Raw genomic sequence first — 17,190 nt, 5'->3', positions numbered from 1 at the left:
ACTCTTATCATGTGTGCCGATGTGTTTTTTCACGTTTGTTTTTATTTCTATCAAGCTTCATAAGCATGAAGCATTTCCCTCATTTATGATGGTCTTGAGGTGTTCTTTCCCCCCTTTTTGGTCATTGTGTTGTTGTTGTTGTTGTTGTTGTTGTTGTTGTTGTTGTTTAACGCCCTTTTTAGCCCAGAGTTAATTTCACTCCAACTTTATTTATATTGCACCAATTACAACACAGTCATTAACAGGCACAGCTACAAACAAAACCCACCAGATCCACGGGAGCAAGCACGAGCCCCTGCAGTTCAGCGTCCTTACAGTCAAAACTGAAAATAAGGCGTTAACAGTAAGCTGGAAATCAGAAAACTAATTAGGTATAACTTTAGACCAAACCTCAGGAAGCCGCGACAGACGGTCCAAAGAGTCCTGCAGGTTGAACAGATCCAGGACAAACACAGGCACTGTGTGGACCCTGTGAAGTCCTGCAGGACCAGTCTTCTCATCAACTTGCGGTCGTGTCTCCGGTCTTATCCGGATGATTCCCCCCTCTGTCTGCATGCTTCGCTGTGCGACACCGGAATCATCTTGGGGGGCGGGGCCTGCAGCCTGCAGCCAGATCAACAGCACGGCGCCCTGAGGAGCTAACGGGACCGCAGCCTGCCTCCACCCCGGACACACGCCGCTCTCTGCTCCACCCCGGACACACACAGGTCAGTCTACCTGTCTCTGTCCCGTCCGGGCCGCTTCATGTCCTCACACCTGCTGTCTCCATCAGTCTAGAGGGAGGGACAAACACACCGTGCGTCCACAGGGACAGGGTGGTGGAGACAGCGAGACACTGTGATGGAGACAGGGTGGAGACAGGGTGGTGGAGACAGGGAGACACCGTGATGAAGACAGGGTGGTGGAGACAGGGTGGAGACAGGGTGGAGACAGGGAGACACTGATGGAGACACGGGAAGCTCCCTGCAGTGTGACTGGTGCTGAGAGGATGTGCATGTTTGAGCTAAGATAACCTCAGTTCTCGACTGGCGCGCGCGCGCGCGCGCGCGCGCACACACACACACACACACACACACACACACACACACACACACACACACACGCACACACACAGCTGCATGGTCAGGTGCTCCAGCCAGTGCAGCTTTGAGACAGGAAATAAATAGATTCTTCATTATGATCTCACAGTCTGTCAGGATGTCCAACATGAGGCCCGCTGACCAGAGAGCATTCAGCCAACAACACGAAGTTCATCCATCCTCCAGCCGCTTGTCCTTTTCTGGGTCGTGGAGGCTGGAGCACATCATGTTTGTGGACTGTGGAAGGAAGACACGCACACTCGGGGAGAACATGCAAACTCCACACAGAAAGGCCCCGAGGCCCGGCCAGTATTTGAACCCGGGACCTTCTTGCTGTGAGACAAGAGTGCTAATCACTGCGCCACCGTGTGGCCACATAAAGTTCAGTCCTTGAATAAAGGTGCCTTTATTCTTGAAGACAGGAGGACCAGACTCATCCAACTGCCAGATGATGAACTGCAGTACCACCTGGAGCCACCAGGAGCCAGTGCTGAGGTGGAGCCTGCAGTACCACCTGGAGCCACCAGGAGTCAGTGCTGAGGTGGAGCCTGCAGTACCACTGAGTTGAGATCAGCCCATTGACTGCTCATAAAGATGGAAGAAACTACCATTGCGTCCTCCATAGCATTTGGAAATCCTGTCTTGAGGATTTGAGCAGGACGTCTCCATAATGAGGATTTCAAACTGGATGTAAATGTGATTGGTCCAGCCTGTCACATGACCGCATCACATGGACAGAGGAGGCGCTGTGATAGGGTGACTTATACACAGGGGTGCACATAAGCAGTTGGTGCGCATGTGCTACCAAATTAAAAAATGCATACCTCATGAAACATTGTAACGCTCATTTGCGTACCAAGATTTGGGGATAGCAAGGTGCGCATTAGTGCTGTGACGTTTAATGAACGAGCCGGTTCACAGCTGTCTGAGAGCTGTTCCTTTATGCAAATTGTCCACGCTTCCTTCTCGTGTCTCCTGAGTGTCTCCTGAGTCCAGCTGTCTCCGCTGCCTTCATGTGAACGACCGAGTTTCGGTTTTCCGCGGCTCGCTCCAGTCACCTGAACGCAGCAGCTCCCTCGCAGAGGAGAAGTGTGTTGAACCCGGAGCGGAGCCGGTGTTTTGGAAGAACTAGTTTCCCTTAATTGGTGACTGGATGTTAAAACCAGACAAAAAGCCGTTCAGACCTTTAATGAGTCTGATTTCAACATCTGCTGCTACTAGCAGCAGCAGGAAGTGCTAAAGGAAGTCAGTCACCAGGTAACAAGGAAACCAGTTCATTTGAAACGGCGTATTGACGTCTTTATCAGAGGTTTTAGCAATGGAACACACACACGCGCACACACACACACACACACACACACACACACACACACACACACACACACACACAGACCATAAAATGCTCGGTTAAAGGACATGCAGCAGCATTCTGAAGCTCTTTTCTGGAGACAACAGAGTGGGCGGGGCTCACTCAGAGCTTTCTGTTCAGGTGTAATGTTCTGCTGTTGGGAGTAAAATGACGTGCACAATACTTCAGGCTGTCCTGTTTAGTCCTGTGCATGGAGTACAGCAGCCGCACAGGGACAAAAAGCTCGCTGCGCCTCCAATGAAGCTCTCTGGCACCCCCTAGGGGAGGCGCGCCTCAGACTTTGAAAACCGCTGGTTTAAGTGATAAAAAGCAGATACTGTATCAGAACTTTTATTTTTCAGAGCTTTAAACACCATTATATTTTGTGAAAGTTAGAAGGTTTCAGACATTCTGTTGCTGCTTCTCTTCATGTTCAGTTGAAATTAAAGCTCGTGTCCGGAGTTTTGAAAGAGAGAGGTTTTTTTTAATCCAATGTCTCGAGGTCCCCCCTCCCTCTGCTTTCATGAGCGACCAAGCCACGCCCCTTAATTGTGCACGCGAATTATTTGTCGGGTGAAAATGAGAGCCTCCGAGTCCTACAGCATCCTCCATGTTGAGCTGTTTCCGGTGGATGTTCAGCAGACAGTGGATATATCTGCTGCAGAGCTAACTCTCCTCTGCTGGGCGAGCGGCCGTGCTCTCTGGCTGCTCCACACTTTGATTGACAACACGAGAATGCGGAAGCTCGAAATCTATTGGCTGACGCTGACCGGTGCTTTTTCGGATAACATGGGGGTCTATGAGACGAAGGCGGGGCTCATGAATAAATTTTTATATTGCGTTATGCTAATATTATATTGTAGTATGAACCAGACTGACACATTGAAGCTCTGTTGAAAAATGATACATACAGTGGAAACGAACAGAAACTCCGGACACGAGCTTTAAAGCAGCTATGTAACATCGTCCACACATCCCTCTACTTTGTTCTTCCTGTAGGGCGTGGGGAAAAAATGTATTTAAAAATGTGAGGACCAAGCAAAAACCCAAGGTTCTCCCCTGAGAACCAGACAAAAAAAATTTTATGTGCACCCCTGCTCATACAAAACTTGAACTGGTGAGCCTGAAGCCTGCAGTACCACCTGCAGCCACCAGGAGGCAGTGGTGAGCCTGAAGCCTGCAGTACCGCCTGGAGGCTCCAGGAGGCAGTGGTGAGACTACAGTGAGACTGAAGTACCACCTGCAGCCACCAGGAGGCAGTGGTGAGCCTGAAGCCTGCAGTACCACCTGGTGAAAACGTCCTCCTTCCTGTTTGTGTCAGGAAGCGAGGAGCAGCATGCTGTCCCTTCACTGGGGCTCAGGTTGACCTGTGTGGTCCTGAAACTGAGATGAGTTCGTTTTATTGTCCGCTCATTAAAATAGTGGAGGTGAAAGTTACTCAGTGTGATTAACAGATGGTTCTAAACACTGAGATTTTAAAGTGTGAATAAAGACCCTCCTGTAGAATACAAATGTCTAAAAGTACTGAAAATGAGTCAGAAGTCATCAGTTTCAGCATCACATTAATTCTCTGATTGGCTGGGAATTGTGTCTGAGTGAGTAACAGCTGTCCTTCAGATGGGAGGGTGAGAGCAGAGAGCTGGAATCAGCTGACAGGAAGTTCAGCGATGTGACAGAGGAAGAAGAAGTCCTGCTTCACCACAAAGACTCACAGTCGGCAGCGCCGCGGCGTCATGTGACACCTGGTCTCCAAACACCCTAACCGCTCCTCTTCCTCTTTCAGGTGATGGAGCAGAGGATGGAGGGTGGCGTGGGGAATAAGAGGAGGAGGAAGGATGCAAGCTGAGCCCCCCCAACACCCCCCTTCCTGCTGGTCTTCATGGAGCAGTGAGTTGAGCAGTCATGGACGGAGCGTCGCAGAGAAGCAAGACGAGTGGCTACTTCAGTCAGATGAACGCCAGGTCAGCCCTTCAGAGTGTGTGTGTGTGTGTGTGTGTGTGTGTGTGTGTGTGTGTGTGTGTGTGTGTGTGGTTCCATCCTGAATGAACCCTGATCTGGATCAGACTGTTCTGGAATCAGCATGGTGTTCTAGTGCCTGAAGCGACGGTTCCCCCGTCCAGCCAGCAGGGGGCAGTCCGTCCGTCACCTGCTTGAGTCTGTGCTGCTGTGTGTTGAAGGTGGGGGTCCAGGCTGCCCCCCGGGGTCTCTCAGCCTCCACGCTTTGCCCAGCGGCCCTGGGAGAGACCACCGCTGGCCCCGGAGCCGCAGGGGGGGGCCGCCGGGAGCCACGCCCCCCACATCAGAAACCCCCAGCTGAGGCAGTACTACCTGCAAGGTACTGCTGAGGGCAACACACCAGAGCAACACGCCAGAGCTACACACCAGAGCTACACACCAGAGCTACACACCAGAGCTACACACCAGATCAACACGCCAGAGCAACACACCAGAGCTACACGCCAGAGCAACACACCAGAGCAACACACCAGAGCAACACACCAAAGCTACACGCCAGAGCAACACACCAGAGCAACACACCAGAGCTACACGCCAGAGCTACACACCAGAGCAACACACCAGAGCTACACGCCAGAGCAACACACCAGAGCTACACACCAGAGCAACACGCCAGAGCAACACGCCAGAGCAACACGCCAGAGCTACACACCAGAGCTACACACCAGAGCTACACACCAGAGCAACACACCAGAGCAACACGCCAGAGCTACACGCCAGAGCTACACACCAGAGCAACACACCAGAGCTACACACCAGAGCTACACACCAGAGCTACACACCAGAGCAACACACCAGAGCAACACGCCAGAGCTACACACCAGAGCAACACACCAGAGCAACACACCAGAGCAACACGCCAGAGCAACACGCCAGAGCTACACGCCAGAGCTACACGCCAGAGCTACACGCCAGAGCTACACGCCAGAGCTACACACCAGAGCTACATGCCAGAGCTACACACCAGAGCAACACACCAGAGCTACACACCAGAGCTACACACCAGAGCAACACACCAGAGCAACACGCCAGAGCAACACGCCAGAGCTACACACCAGAGCTACACACCAGAGCAACACACCAGAGCAACACGCCAGAGCAACACGCCAGAGCTACACACCAGAGCTACACACCAGAGCTACACACCAGAGCAACACACCAGAGCAACACACCAGAGCTACACACCAGAGCAACACACCAGAGCAACACGCCAGAGCAACACGCCAGAGCTACACACCAGAGCTACACACCAGAGCAACACGCCAGAGCTACAGAAGGCTTTTCTGATCCCAACAGAGCTTCGGGAGAAATTTAGATCCAAGATCGAGCGGCGGACATCCGTATAGGTCTAGCAGACGGGGCATCGGTAACGCCGCTCCTAAAACGGCTTTAATCATCCAAAAACTCATTAGTTTCACCAACATTTCCTCCTGGTCCCTCAGCCTCTCCTCCACAGCCCAGGGTCCAGATATGTCATATATGCAGATATATGTTCGATTTGAATGTACTACGTGGCATCCACGCGTATCTAGACACCTACATCTAGATATCTATATGTCCAGGCGGTAGTGTGACGAGAGCTATGGAAGCCACGGTGTTGGTGTGTGTGTGTGATGAAATACCATGATGAAATATTGGTGAAACTAATGAGTTTTTGGACGATTAAAGCCGTTTTAGGAGCGGCGTTACCGATGCCCCGTCTGCTAGACCTGTACGGATGTCCACCGCTCGACTTTGGATCTAAATTTCTCCCGTGAAACATGATAACTGTTTAAACTGTACTTATCCTTTCAAGAGGAAGTAGAAATAAAAAATCCCATGTGAACACACTGAGTGTGTGTCTCTCAGTGTGTTTCTCAGTGTATGTGTGTGTGTGTGTGTGTGTGTGTGTGTGTGTGTGTGTGTGTGTGTGTGTGTGTGTGTGTGTGTGTGTGTGCTTCAGCCCCTCCCACTGGGCTCCATGACTGACAGAGCGGTGTTGTCCGTCCTCAGGGACGTCTTGGGACCTCAGCAGGACGCTGCTGACAGACGTGTCTTCGGGTGGCGGCCCCGGCAGCCCGGTGAGTCCCTGGTTTGATTCCGGGCCGTGCAGTGGGAGGGTGGGCGTGGCAGTGAGAGGCTGCAGGGGGAGCCTCAGGTTTCTATCGGAAATGAGAGACAGACAGACTGAGGCTGTTGATGAATAACACACACACACACACACACACACACACACACACACACACACACACACACACACACACAGTCTTGTATTTCTATCCTTGTGGGGACCGTCCATTGACTCCCATTCATGTCTAGCCCCTAACCCTGACCCTTACCCTAACCCTAACCCACACCACAACAAAGCCTAACCCTAAAGAAATGTTTTTGCACTTTTACTTTTTTCAGTAACAACAACATGGTCAAGAAAACACTGTTTCTCCTACTTAGGACCGGAAAAAGGTCCCCACAAGGCACGTCGTTCCACGTTTTGCTATCCTTGTGGGGACATTTGGCCCCGATAAGGATAGAAATACAAGAACACACACACACACACACACACACACACACACACACACACACACACACACACACACACACACACACACACACATTTGTATTTCTATCCTTGTGGGGACCTTCCATTGACTCCCATTCATGTCTAACTCCTGACCCTTACCCTAACCCTAACCCACACCAAAACAAAGCGTAGCCCTAAAGAAATGTTTTTGCACTTTTACTTTTTTCAGTAACAACAACATGGTCAAGAAAACACTGTTTCCCCCCATGGGGACCCAAAAAATGTCCCCACGATGCACATCGTTCCAGGTTTTCCTATCCTTGTGGGGACATTTGGTCCCCACAAGGATAGAAAAACCCGTACACACACACACACACACACAGCAGTGTATTGTTGCGGTCTGTCAGGCGCCAGTCATCAGCCAGAGCTCAGCAGTCTTTGCACCGACAGCACAACAAGCACACTTCTACAAAACACCATTAACCTTTGACCCTGAGGCTCCGCCCAGTCTGAACTCTGTCCAATCAGAAGAGCTCCAGATAGCTTCTCCTCTAAAGTCTTTCAGTGGAGAATCAGTTAAAATGTCACCAGCTGAGTTTTCTAACTCTTCTGACAGCCGCTGTCGCTGTGACTGATTCACAAGCAGCACCGGCCTGGTTTCCACGGCGCCGGATGACGGACTGTAGGAGCAGCGGCCTGTAAAGGCTCATATAAACACTGAGAGGATCGGCTTCGCTCAGAGGCGATTGTATTTTGATCCGATTGTTGGAGGTGGTCTACACCCATCAATAATCTGCTCTATGTCTCATATGAACGCCGCCTGACAGCCGATTGGATTAAATAGCCGATTATTGGTTCCGCCATGCGTTCCCTTGTACGTAGTGACGTGATGACGTGACAGGAAACAGGAAGCAGGAAGCGGGACAGTCAAAGTCAAGCAGAAGAACTGGACGATGTTTGAGAATCACTTTTAATAAAAACCCAGAGAGAATAAACCCTGGAGAGGAGACATGGCCGCAGATCGCACAACAGCCAGTTGTTGAAAGAGCTCCGGGACACAGCGTCTCAGTGGGGGGACAGCGTCTCAGTGGGGGGACAGCGTCTCAGTGGGGGGACAGCGTCTCAGTGGGAGGACAGTGTGTCAGTGGGGGGACAGCGTCTCAGTGGGAGGACAGTGTGTCAGTGGGGGGACAGCGTCTCAGTGGGAGGACAGTGTGTCAGTGGGGGGACAGCGTCTCGGGGGGGACAGCGTCTCAGTGGGGGGACAGCGTCTCAGTGGAGGGACAGCGTCTCAGTGGGAGGACAGTGTGTCAGTGGGGGGACAGCGTCTCGGGGGGGACAGCGTCTCAGTGGGGGGACAGCGTCTCAGTGGAGGGACGGCGTCTCAGTGGGAGGACAGTGTGTCAGTGGGGGGACAGCGTCTCAGTGGAGGGACAGCGTCTCAGTGGGGGGACAGCGTGTCAGTGGGGGGACAGCGTCTCAGTGGAGGGACAGCGTCTCAGTGGGGGGACAGCGTCTCAGTGGGGGGACAGCGTCTCAGTGGGGGGACAGCGTCTCAGTGGAGGGACAGCGTCTCAGTGGGAGGACAGTGTGTCAGTGGGGGGACAGCGTCTCGGGGGGGACAGCGTCTCAGTGGGGGGACAGCGTCTCAGTGGAGGGACGGCGTCTCAGTGGGAGGACAGTGTGTCAGTGGGGGGACAGCGTCTCAGTGGAGGGACAGCGTCTCAGTGGAGGGACAGCGTCTCAGTGGGGGGACAGCGTGTCAGTGGGGGGACAGCGTCTCAGTGGAGGGACAGCGTCTCAGTGGAGGGACAGCGTCTCAGTGGGGACAGTCTTCAGCGTGTCCCCCTCAGCAGAGCTGGACTCTCCTGTCACATGGTCAGCCTTGGTCCTGAATCAGCCGTTCTTAGAGATGCTCTAGAGTTCTGCTGAGAACAGGCTGGTTCTGGTTCTGCGTCTGTCCCTGGTTGTCCTGCAGAACCGTCTCAGGGAGAAGATGCAGCTTCCTTTCAGATCCCAGTCAGGAATGTTCCAGTGGATTTATCTCTGTGTGGCTCACAGCTCATTTGCATAGCATTGATTTTTTTCCCGCCAAATGAGGCTCAGGGAGCCGTGCTCCGGCTCATCGCACAACTCGAAGGTCTGAACTCAATGTGGTGGAACCAAAACCAGAACAGATTCAGGTCTTGGTCCAGTTTGAATTCCAGGAGCAGACAGACCCCGAGATGAGTCTGCCAATCAGGAGCAGCTACGTAACTCTGAGCCGGGCTACATGCTACATGCTAAAGAGCTTCGGGACTCACACACTAGTGATGCTACATGCTACATCAGGACACCACATGCTACACACCCGTCTGTGGGATTTCCAGATGTGGCGTTTCCATGTGGAAAAAACAAAGGTTAAAATCAGTATCCACTACCAGGGGGAGGGGCTATCTCCAGGGGGAGGGGCTATCTCCAGAGGGAGGGGCTATCTCCCCTCATGATGTCATGAAGGGAGTTTCTCTGAATCTCCTGTTTGAGCTCAGATTCAGTAAAGGGATCCAGTGAGGGAGGAGAGATGTTCCTCACGTCACTGAATGAGGCTGGACTTCACTGGAGCCTCATTGAGGAAATGAGGACACGGTTCCTGTGAGAAACCTGTAGAAACAGAATGCCGAGTCATTCAGGACCTTCAGGGCCTGATGAGAGCTGCTGAAGCAGTGTGTGTCAGGTGTCGGGTCCAGCCCTCATGTGTGCTGTGGGTCTGAGATGTGACCACAAACACAGGCCTGCGTAAAGAGGAACTGATCTCTGAGGTACTGTGTGTGTGTGTGTGTGTGTGTGTGTGTGTGTGTGTGTGTGTGTGTGTGTGTGTGTGTGTGTGTGTGTGTGTGTGTGGTTGTGTGTGTGACTGTCCCTATCATGGCGTCCTCTCTGGAGCAGCTGCTCGTCCACACAGAGGAAAGCGCTGCAGCAGACCCGGAGCTGGATCTGGACTCGAAGGTGGAGCAGCAGGTGGAGCAGCAGGCGGAGCAGCAGGCGGAGGCGGATCAGGCGTCTTCACCAGAGGCAGAATATGACAAACTGCTGGTAAGAAGAGCCTCGCTGTGCCTCGCTCAGTGGAGAGCTCACCTCAGCTCACATCTCAGAGAAGCTGTTTGACTTCCTCTTCGTCTGCAGACATCAGATCCAGCCTGTGGCTGAGAGCCTCACACACTGTAGAACACACTGCTGTGTCTTCAGCTGCAGCTCTGGCTGATTCAGATGGTGTCACAGCTGCAGGTCGTCTACAGGACAGGTTTAGTCCGTCCTGTTGAAGTCACTTCGCCCCTGCAGATGGTTTTTTTCATTTAGCACGTTCAGACTGTTTGCTGTGTGGATGAATGCTTTGATTCCAGAGTCGCACTGATCACCTCAACCTGAGAGGAGGGCAGGACCAAGTTCACTTACACATAATTCACAGGACATGTAGAGCTGATATAGAGGAGCTGTAGAGCCACTATAGAGATGTAGAGCCACTATAGAGGAGATGTAGAGCCACTATAGAGGAGCCATAGAGCCACTATAGAGATGTAGAGCCACTATAGAGCAGCTGTAGAGTCACTATAGAGGAGCTGTAGAGTCACTATAGAGATGTAGAGTCACTATAGAGGAGCTGTAGAGCCACTATAGAGGAGCTGTAGAGTCACTATAGAGGAGCTGTAGAGCCACTATAGAGGAGCTGTAGAGCCGCTATAGAGGAGCTGTAGAGCCACTATAGAGGAGCTGTAGAGTCACTATAGAGATGTAGAGCCACTATAGAGATGTAGAGTCACTATAGAGGAGCTGTAGAGCCACTATAGAGGAGCTGTAGAGTCACTATAGAGGAGCTGTAGAGCCACTATAGAGGAGCTGTAGAGCCGCTATAGAGGAGCTGTAGAGCCACTATAGAGGAGCTGTAGAGTCACTATAGAGATGTAGAGCCACTATAGAGATGTAGAGTCACTATAGAGGAGCTGTAGAGTCACTATAGAGGAGCTGTAGAGCCGCTATAGAGGAGCTGTAGAGCCGCTATAGAGGAGCTGTAGAGCCGCTATAGAGGAGCTGTAGAGCCACTATAGAGGAGCTGTAGAGCCACTATAGAGGAGCTGTAGAGCCGCTATAGAGGAGCTGTAGAGCCACTATAGAGGAGCTGTAGAGTCACTATAGAGGAGCTGTAGAGTCACTATAGAGATGTAGAGCCACTATAGAGATGTAGAGCCACTACAGAGGAGCTGTAGAGCCACTATAGAGGAGCTGTAGAGTCACTATAGAGATGTAGAGCCACTATAGAGGAGCTGTAGAGTCACTATAGAGATGTAGAGCCACTATAGAGGAGCTGTAGAGTCACTATAGAGGAGCTGTAGAGTCACTATAGAGATGTAGAGCCACTATAGAGGAGCTGTAGAGCCACTATAGAGGAGCTGTAGAGTCACTATAGAGCAGCTGTAGTCGCTATAGAGGAGCTGTAGAGCCACTATAGAGGGGTTATCATGTCGCAGCCGGATGCTGCAGACCCCTGTCTTACATAAAAACAAGTCCTTGAATCTAAATCTCGATGCTGTTACCAAATTGAGAACCATCAAAACATTTCATGTCACTCTTAAATGGTAAATGGACTACACTTATATCGCCCTTTCTACCCTGCACTGACAGAGCCCAAAGCGCTTTACACTGCAATATCACATTCACCCATTCACACTCACATTCACACACCAGTGTGAGATGTGTGTGTGTTTTAATCACACACACATTTTATTGTGGACAGGACGTGGAGGCGGTGCCCATGCCTGATGGACAGCTGTGCTTATTGGCCCTCCCACCCGAGTGCTGCCAGGGGGAGGGGCCAGAGGCCACACCCTACCTGAAGCTGTTCTGCAGCTACATCACCGACCGCAAGGTGGAGCTCAGCATAACACACAACTCCACCCTGTCCGGCCGCGGTACTCACCACACACTGTGTGTGTGTGTCTGTGTGTGTGTGTGTGTGTGTGTGTCAGGGTGTCATTTCAGGGATCCTGCTGGTGACCTCTAATAAGCTCTTCTTTGACCCGTGTAAGACTCATCCTCTGGTGAGGGAGCACGGCTGTGAGGACTACCTGCTGTCCTGCTCTGTGGACAGTCTGCAGTCCGTCTGCTTCTTCTCGGACATCTCTCATGTCCACTTCAACCCCTGCCAGCAGAGGTCAGCGCAGCTCCCCTTCACACAGCACACACTCCGTCCGACCCTGATGCACACACACTCTCTGCCTTTGACTTCAGGAGAAGACACAGGAACCTTTTCCAGAGGTTGAAATCTCCCAGAAGCAGCAGCAGTACAATCCCAGCTGGGCGGAGCCTGAAGCAGGAGGAGGCGGAGCTGGAGCGGGAGGTGGAGGTGGAGCTGGAGCGCAGTCCTCTGGCCTTCTGCTGTGGAGGTCCAGACGCTGGCGGTGCAGTGCAGGCGGAGCTGCAGCAGGCCGGCCAGCCAGGGGGCCCAGGTGGAGACCAGCTCCTGCAGGCTGCTGTCAGGCTTCCTGCTGTTAACGGGGGTCCGTTTGACTCCACAGCTCCTCCGAGGCCGGCGGCGGGTGGACCGGCGGCGGGCGGACCGGCGGCGGGCGGACCGGCGGCGGGCGGACCGGCGGCGCTCAGGTTTGTGCGTCTGCGGGTTCGGCCCGGCTCGGGAAGGGGGCGGCCCGGAGCAGGTCTTCACTTGGGCCCGGACCAGCACTGCTCCAGGAGGGACGCCTGGCTGGCGCTGTCCCAGGAGAGGTAACCACTTCAGATCAGGCTTGAGGGAACACACACACAGGGAAAACACACAGGTTTGTATTTCTATCCTTGTGAGGACACTCATTGACATAATGCATTTACTAGCCCCTGACCCTGACCCTGACCCTGACCCTGACCCTGACCCTGACCCAGACCCAGACCACAACACAGCCTAACCCTAAAGAAATGTTTTTGACCTTTGACTTTTTCCAGTAACAACAACATGGTCAAGAAAACACTGTTTCCCTCATTAGGACCGGAAGAAGGTCCCACAAGGCACATCGGGCTGGTTTTCCTATCCTTGTGGGGACCAAATGTCCCCACAAGGATAGGAAAACCCGCGCATGCAAACTCCCCAGAGAGCGGGCTGGGAAGAGGAGCTGTCTCACACTTTGTTACTGGTATTCTTAAAAGGAGGAGCAGCCAGTCCTCAGCAGTGAGTGACAGCCGCTTTCATTCAAAGTCACATATTTAATTTTATGCGTTTCAAAATAGTATCTAGTCCCATCAGATATTTCTGTGATGTTCTCTGGCGATGTCTCCAGAGAAGCCTGAGGACTGAGAGATTCCAGTGTGGTAGAGCTCAGTGAGTGAGAGTGAGCTGCTCCGGTGTGTGTCCTGTTCCTCACTCCCACTCAGAGTGAGCTGCTCCGGTGTGTGTCCTGTTCCTCACTCCCACTCAGAGTGAGCTGGTCGGTGTGTGTCCTGTTCCTCACTCCCACTCAGAGTGAGCTGGTCGGTGTGTGTCCTGTTCCTCACTCCCACTCAGAGTGAGCTGGTCGGTGTGTGTCCTGTTCCTCACTCCCACTCAGAGTGAGCTGGTCACTCATTGATGCTGGAGTTACTGCCTAACCGGGCGCCGGTCCTGAGACTAATGAGGCTGCTTCCTGCTTCCTGCTCTCCGCTGCAGCGCCGAGCGGCTGCAGGCCCACCTCCAGCTCTGCCGGCCCCACCTGGACACCCTGCAGGGGGACGCCGACCCCGACCACGAGGACTTCGTCCTGCTGGAGGACAGGGAGGCGGAGGACGCGTCCCAGAAGCCCGGCGGCTCGGGAGACGACTGGGAGGCGAGTCAGGCCGGGCGCAGTCAAATCAGCCATCCTGTCCCGCGGCCGCACGCCTTCATTTGAATCACAGCAGCCTGACGGCCGGCTCCGCCCTCTCCGCCTTACAGATGGTGTCCATGGAGGACAGCGGGGACAGACCGGCGCAGGGCCCCGAGCCAGACCCTGAGGGACTCCAGCAGGTCCTGGAGACCAGCCACATCCTCCAGGCTGAACACGTCCGAGAGGTGAGCTGTGAGTGTGTGTGTGTGTGTGTGTATGTGTGTGTGTGTGTGTGTGTGTGTGTGTGTGTGTGTGTGTGTGTGTGTGTGTGTGTGTGTGTGTGTGTGTATTTGGCTGCTGGAAGCCTCACTCCAAGTTTTCTCTCCGTCACACTCGATGGTTCTTCCATCTGGAGAGCCACACCCCGGACCTGAGGGCTCATCAGCATGCAAACCTCAGACACACACACACACACACACACACACAGTCTTGTATTTCTATCCTTGTGTGGACCGTCCATTGACTCCCATTCATGTCTAGCCCCTAACCCTGACCCTTACCCTAACCCTAACCCACACCACAACAAAGCCTAACCCTAAAGAAATGTTTTTGCACTTTTACTTTTTTCAGTAACAACAACATGGTCAAGAAAACCCTGTTTCTCCTACTTAGGACCGGAAAAAGGTCCCACAAGGCACGTCGTTCCACGTTTTGCTATCCTTGTGGGGACATTTGGCCCCGACAAGGATAGAAATACAAGAACACACACACACACACACACACACACACACACTCAACATGAGGAAGCGTGTCCTCATCCAAGATGGCGGACACACTGGACACAAGGCTCACCAGGCCTGTTCCTGAGGACGGATTCTGTCTGTGGAGCAGCTGTGTGTCCCACTGTGTGTCCCACTGTGTGTCCCGGGGTGTGTCCCACTGTGTGTCCCGGGGTGTGTCCCACTGTGTGTCCCGGGTCCCGGCCCTCACGGCCTGTGGGTCTCCGTCCTCAGCTGTCCCGGGAGCTCCCTGCGTGGACGGAGGGCCGGGCGTGGACGCTGTCCTACAGCACGTCCCGGCACGGCGCCAGCCTGCAGTCCCTGTACCGGAGGCTCCGGGCCGCCGACTCCCCGGTGCTGCTGGTCATCAGAGACGCCCTGGATGAGGTACGGACCGGCGGCGGCGGCGGCGGCGGCGGCGGCCCCGGGCGCCGCCCCGCCGTGTCTGACTGCGCCTGGCTGTCCGCAGGTCTTCGGAGCCTTCCTGTCTCACCCTCTGAGGCCCAGCGAGGAGTTCTACGGCACCGGAGAGACCTTCCTCTTCATGCTGCACCCTCGCTTCAAGGTCCCTGACCTCTGACCTCTGACCCCTGCTGCTGTCACGGCGGCCGGCGTCCTGCCGCTCCGTCCTGGCGGCGGTGCTGACGGTGTTGATCAGACTGTCTCTGTGTTTGTCTTCCAGTGCTTCAGGTGGACCGGAGACAACTGCTTCTTCATCAAAGGCTACCGGGACGCCTTCGCCATCGGGGGGGGCAGGTGAGTCTGCTGCCCTGCAGAGCCCGTCCCCCCTGTCCCTGCAGAGCCCGTCCCCCCTGTCCCTGCAGAGCCCGTCCCCCGCTGTCCCTGCAGAGCCCGTCCCCCGCTGTCACTGCAGAGCCCGTCCCCCGCTGTCCCTGCAAAGCCCGTCCCCCCTGTCCCTGCAGAGCCCGTCCCCCCTGTCCCTGCAGAGCCCGTCCTCCCTCTGTCCTCAGTGTCCTGTCCCTCAGTGTCCTGTCCCTCAGTGTCCTGTCCTCAGCGTCCTGTCCCTCAGTGTCCTGTCCCTCAGCGTCCTGTCCCTCAGTGTCCTGTCCCTCAGCGTCCTGTCCCTCAGTGTCCTGTCCTCAGTGTCCTGTCCTCAGCATCCTGTCCCTCAGTGTCCTGTCCTCAGCATCCTGTCCCTCAGTGTCCTGTCCCTCAGTGTCCTGTCCTCAGCGTCCTGTCCTCAGTGTCCTGTCCCTCAGTGTCCTGTCCCTCAGTGTCCTGTCCTCAGCGTCCTGTCCCTCAGCGTCCTGTCCCTCAGCGTCCTGTCCCTCAGCGTCCTGTCCCTCAGCGTCCTGTCCTCAGTGTCCTGTCCTCAGTGTCCTGTCCCTCAGTGTCCTGTCCCTCAGTGTCCTGTCCCTCAGCGTCCTGTCCCTCAGTGTCCTGTCCTCAGCGTCCTGTCCCTCAGTGTCCTGTCCCTCAGCGTCCTGTCCCTCAGCGTCCTGTCCCTCAGTGTCCTGTCCTCAGTGTCCTGTCCTCAGCATCCTGTCCCTCAGTGTCCTGTCCTCAGCATCCTGTCCCTCAGTGTCCTGTCCCTCAGCATTCTGTCCTCAGCGTCCTGTCCTCAGTGTCCTGTCCCTCAGTGTCCTGTCCCTCAGTGTCCTGTCCTCAGTGTCCTGTCCCTCAGTGTCCTGTCCCTCAGTGTCCTGTCCTCAGCGTCCTGTCCCTCAGTGTCCTGTCCCTCAGCGTCCTGTCCCTCAGTGTCCTGTCCTCAGTGTCCTGTCCTCAGCATCCTGTCCCTCAGTGTCCTGTCCTCAGTGTCCTGTCCTCAGTGTCCTGTCCTCAGCATCCTGTCCCTCAGTGTCCTGTCCTCAGTGTCCTGTCCCTCAGTGTCCTGTCCCTCAGTGTCCTGTCCTCAGTGTCCTGTCCCTCAGCATCCTGTCCTCAGCGTCCTGTCCTCAGTGTCCTGTCCTCAGTGTCCTATCCTCAGCGTCCTGTCCTCAGCGTCCTGTCCTCAGTGTCCTGTCCTCAGCGTCCTGTCCTCAGCGTCCTGTCCTGTGTGCAGTGGACACTTCGGCCTGTGGCTGGACGAGGACCTGTACCTGGGCCACAGCAGTCCCTGCTACACCTTCAACAACTGCTGCCTGTCGGAGACCAGCGACTTCCGGGTGACGGAGCTGGAGGTGTGGACGTTCAGCTGAGGGGAGCGCCACCTCTCCTCCTCTCCTCCTCCTCTCCTCCTCCTCTCCTCCTCCTCTCCTCCTCTCCTCCTCCTCTCCTCCTCCTCTCCTCCTCCTCTCCTCCACCTCTCCTCCTCCTCTCCTCCACCTCTCCTCCTCCTCTCCTCCTCCTCTCCTCCACCTCTCCTCCTCCTCTCCTCCTCCTCTCCTCCTCTCCTCCTCTCCTCCTCCTCCTCTTCCTCCACCTCTCCACCTCTCCTCCTCCTCTCCTCCACCTCTCCTCCTCCTCTCCTCCTCCTCTCCTCCTCCTCTCCTCCTCTCCTCCTCCTCTCCTCCTCCTCTCCTCCACCTCTCCTCCTCTCCTCCACCTCTCCTCCTCCTCTCCTCCTCCTCCTCTTCCTCCACCTCTCCTCTCCTCCACCTCTCCTCTCCACCCCCTCTCTCCCCCTCTCCTCCAGTCGCTCTTCGTCTCACATTCAGCTCAGAGCAGGACCTCTCATCTCAGCACCAACCAGACCCACCAGAGACCT

General features: G+C 54.6%; 1 protein-coding gene across 2 annotated transcripts; it reads left to right on the top strand.

The window, feature by feature from the left end:
• The first annotated feature begins 604 nt into the window (after positions 1-604).
• LOC115384726 (nuclear receptor coactivator 7-like) lies at positions 605-16,781 on the top strand. 2 transcript variants are annotated; one of them, XM_030086972.1, is made up of 15 exons: positions 605-707; positions 4,211-4,388; positions 4,605-4,762; positions 6,436-6,503; positions 9,869-10,015; positions 11,712-11,843; positions 11,944-12,128; positions 12,206-12,423; positions 12,493-12,697; positions 13,608-13,764; positions 13,872-13,988; positions 14,757-14,909; positions 14,992-15,087; positions 15,205-15,278; positions 16,546-16,781. In XM_030086972.1, exons 2-15 carry the CDS (start codon positions 4,330-4,332, stop codon positions 16,679-16,681), a joined length of 1,905 nt encoding a protein of 634 aa, XP_029942832.1. In that variant the 5' UTR covers positions 605-707; positions 4,211-4,329; the 3' UTR covers positions 16,682-16,781. The 2 variants fall into 2 exon arrangements, with proteins under 2 accessions (XP_029942832.1, XP_029942831.1); XM_030086971.1 differs by lacking the exon at positions 605-707 and having other exon boundaries at positions 4,155-4,388.
• Positions 16,782-17,190: the final 409 nt, after the last annotated feature.

This window comes from Salarias fasciatus, unplaced genomic scaffold, assembly GCF_902148845.1.
Source record: "Salarias fasciatus unplaced genomic scaffold, fSalaFa1.1, whole genome shotgun sequence".
Lineage (NCBI taxonomy): Eukaryota > Metazoa > Chordata > Actinopteri > Blenniiformes > Blenniidae > Salarias > Salarias fasciatus.
This window is presented reverse-complemented; position numbering and strand designations above follow the sequence as displayed.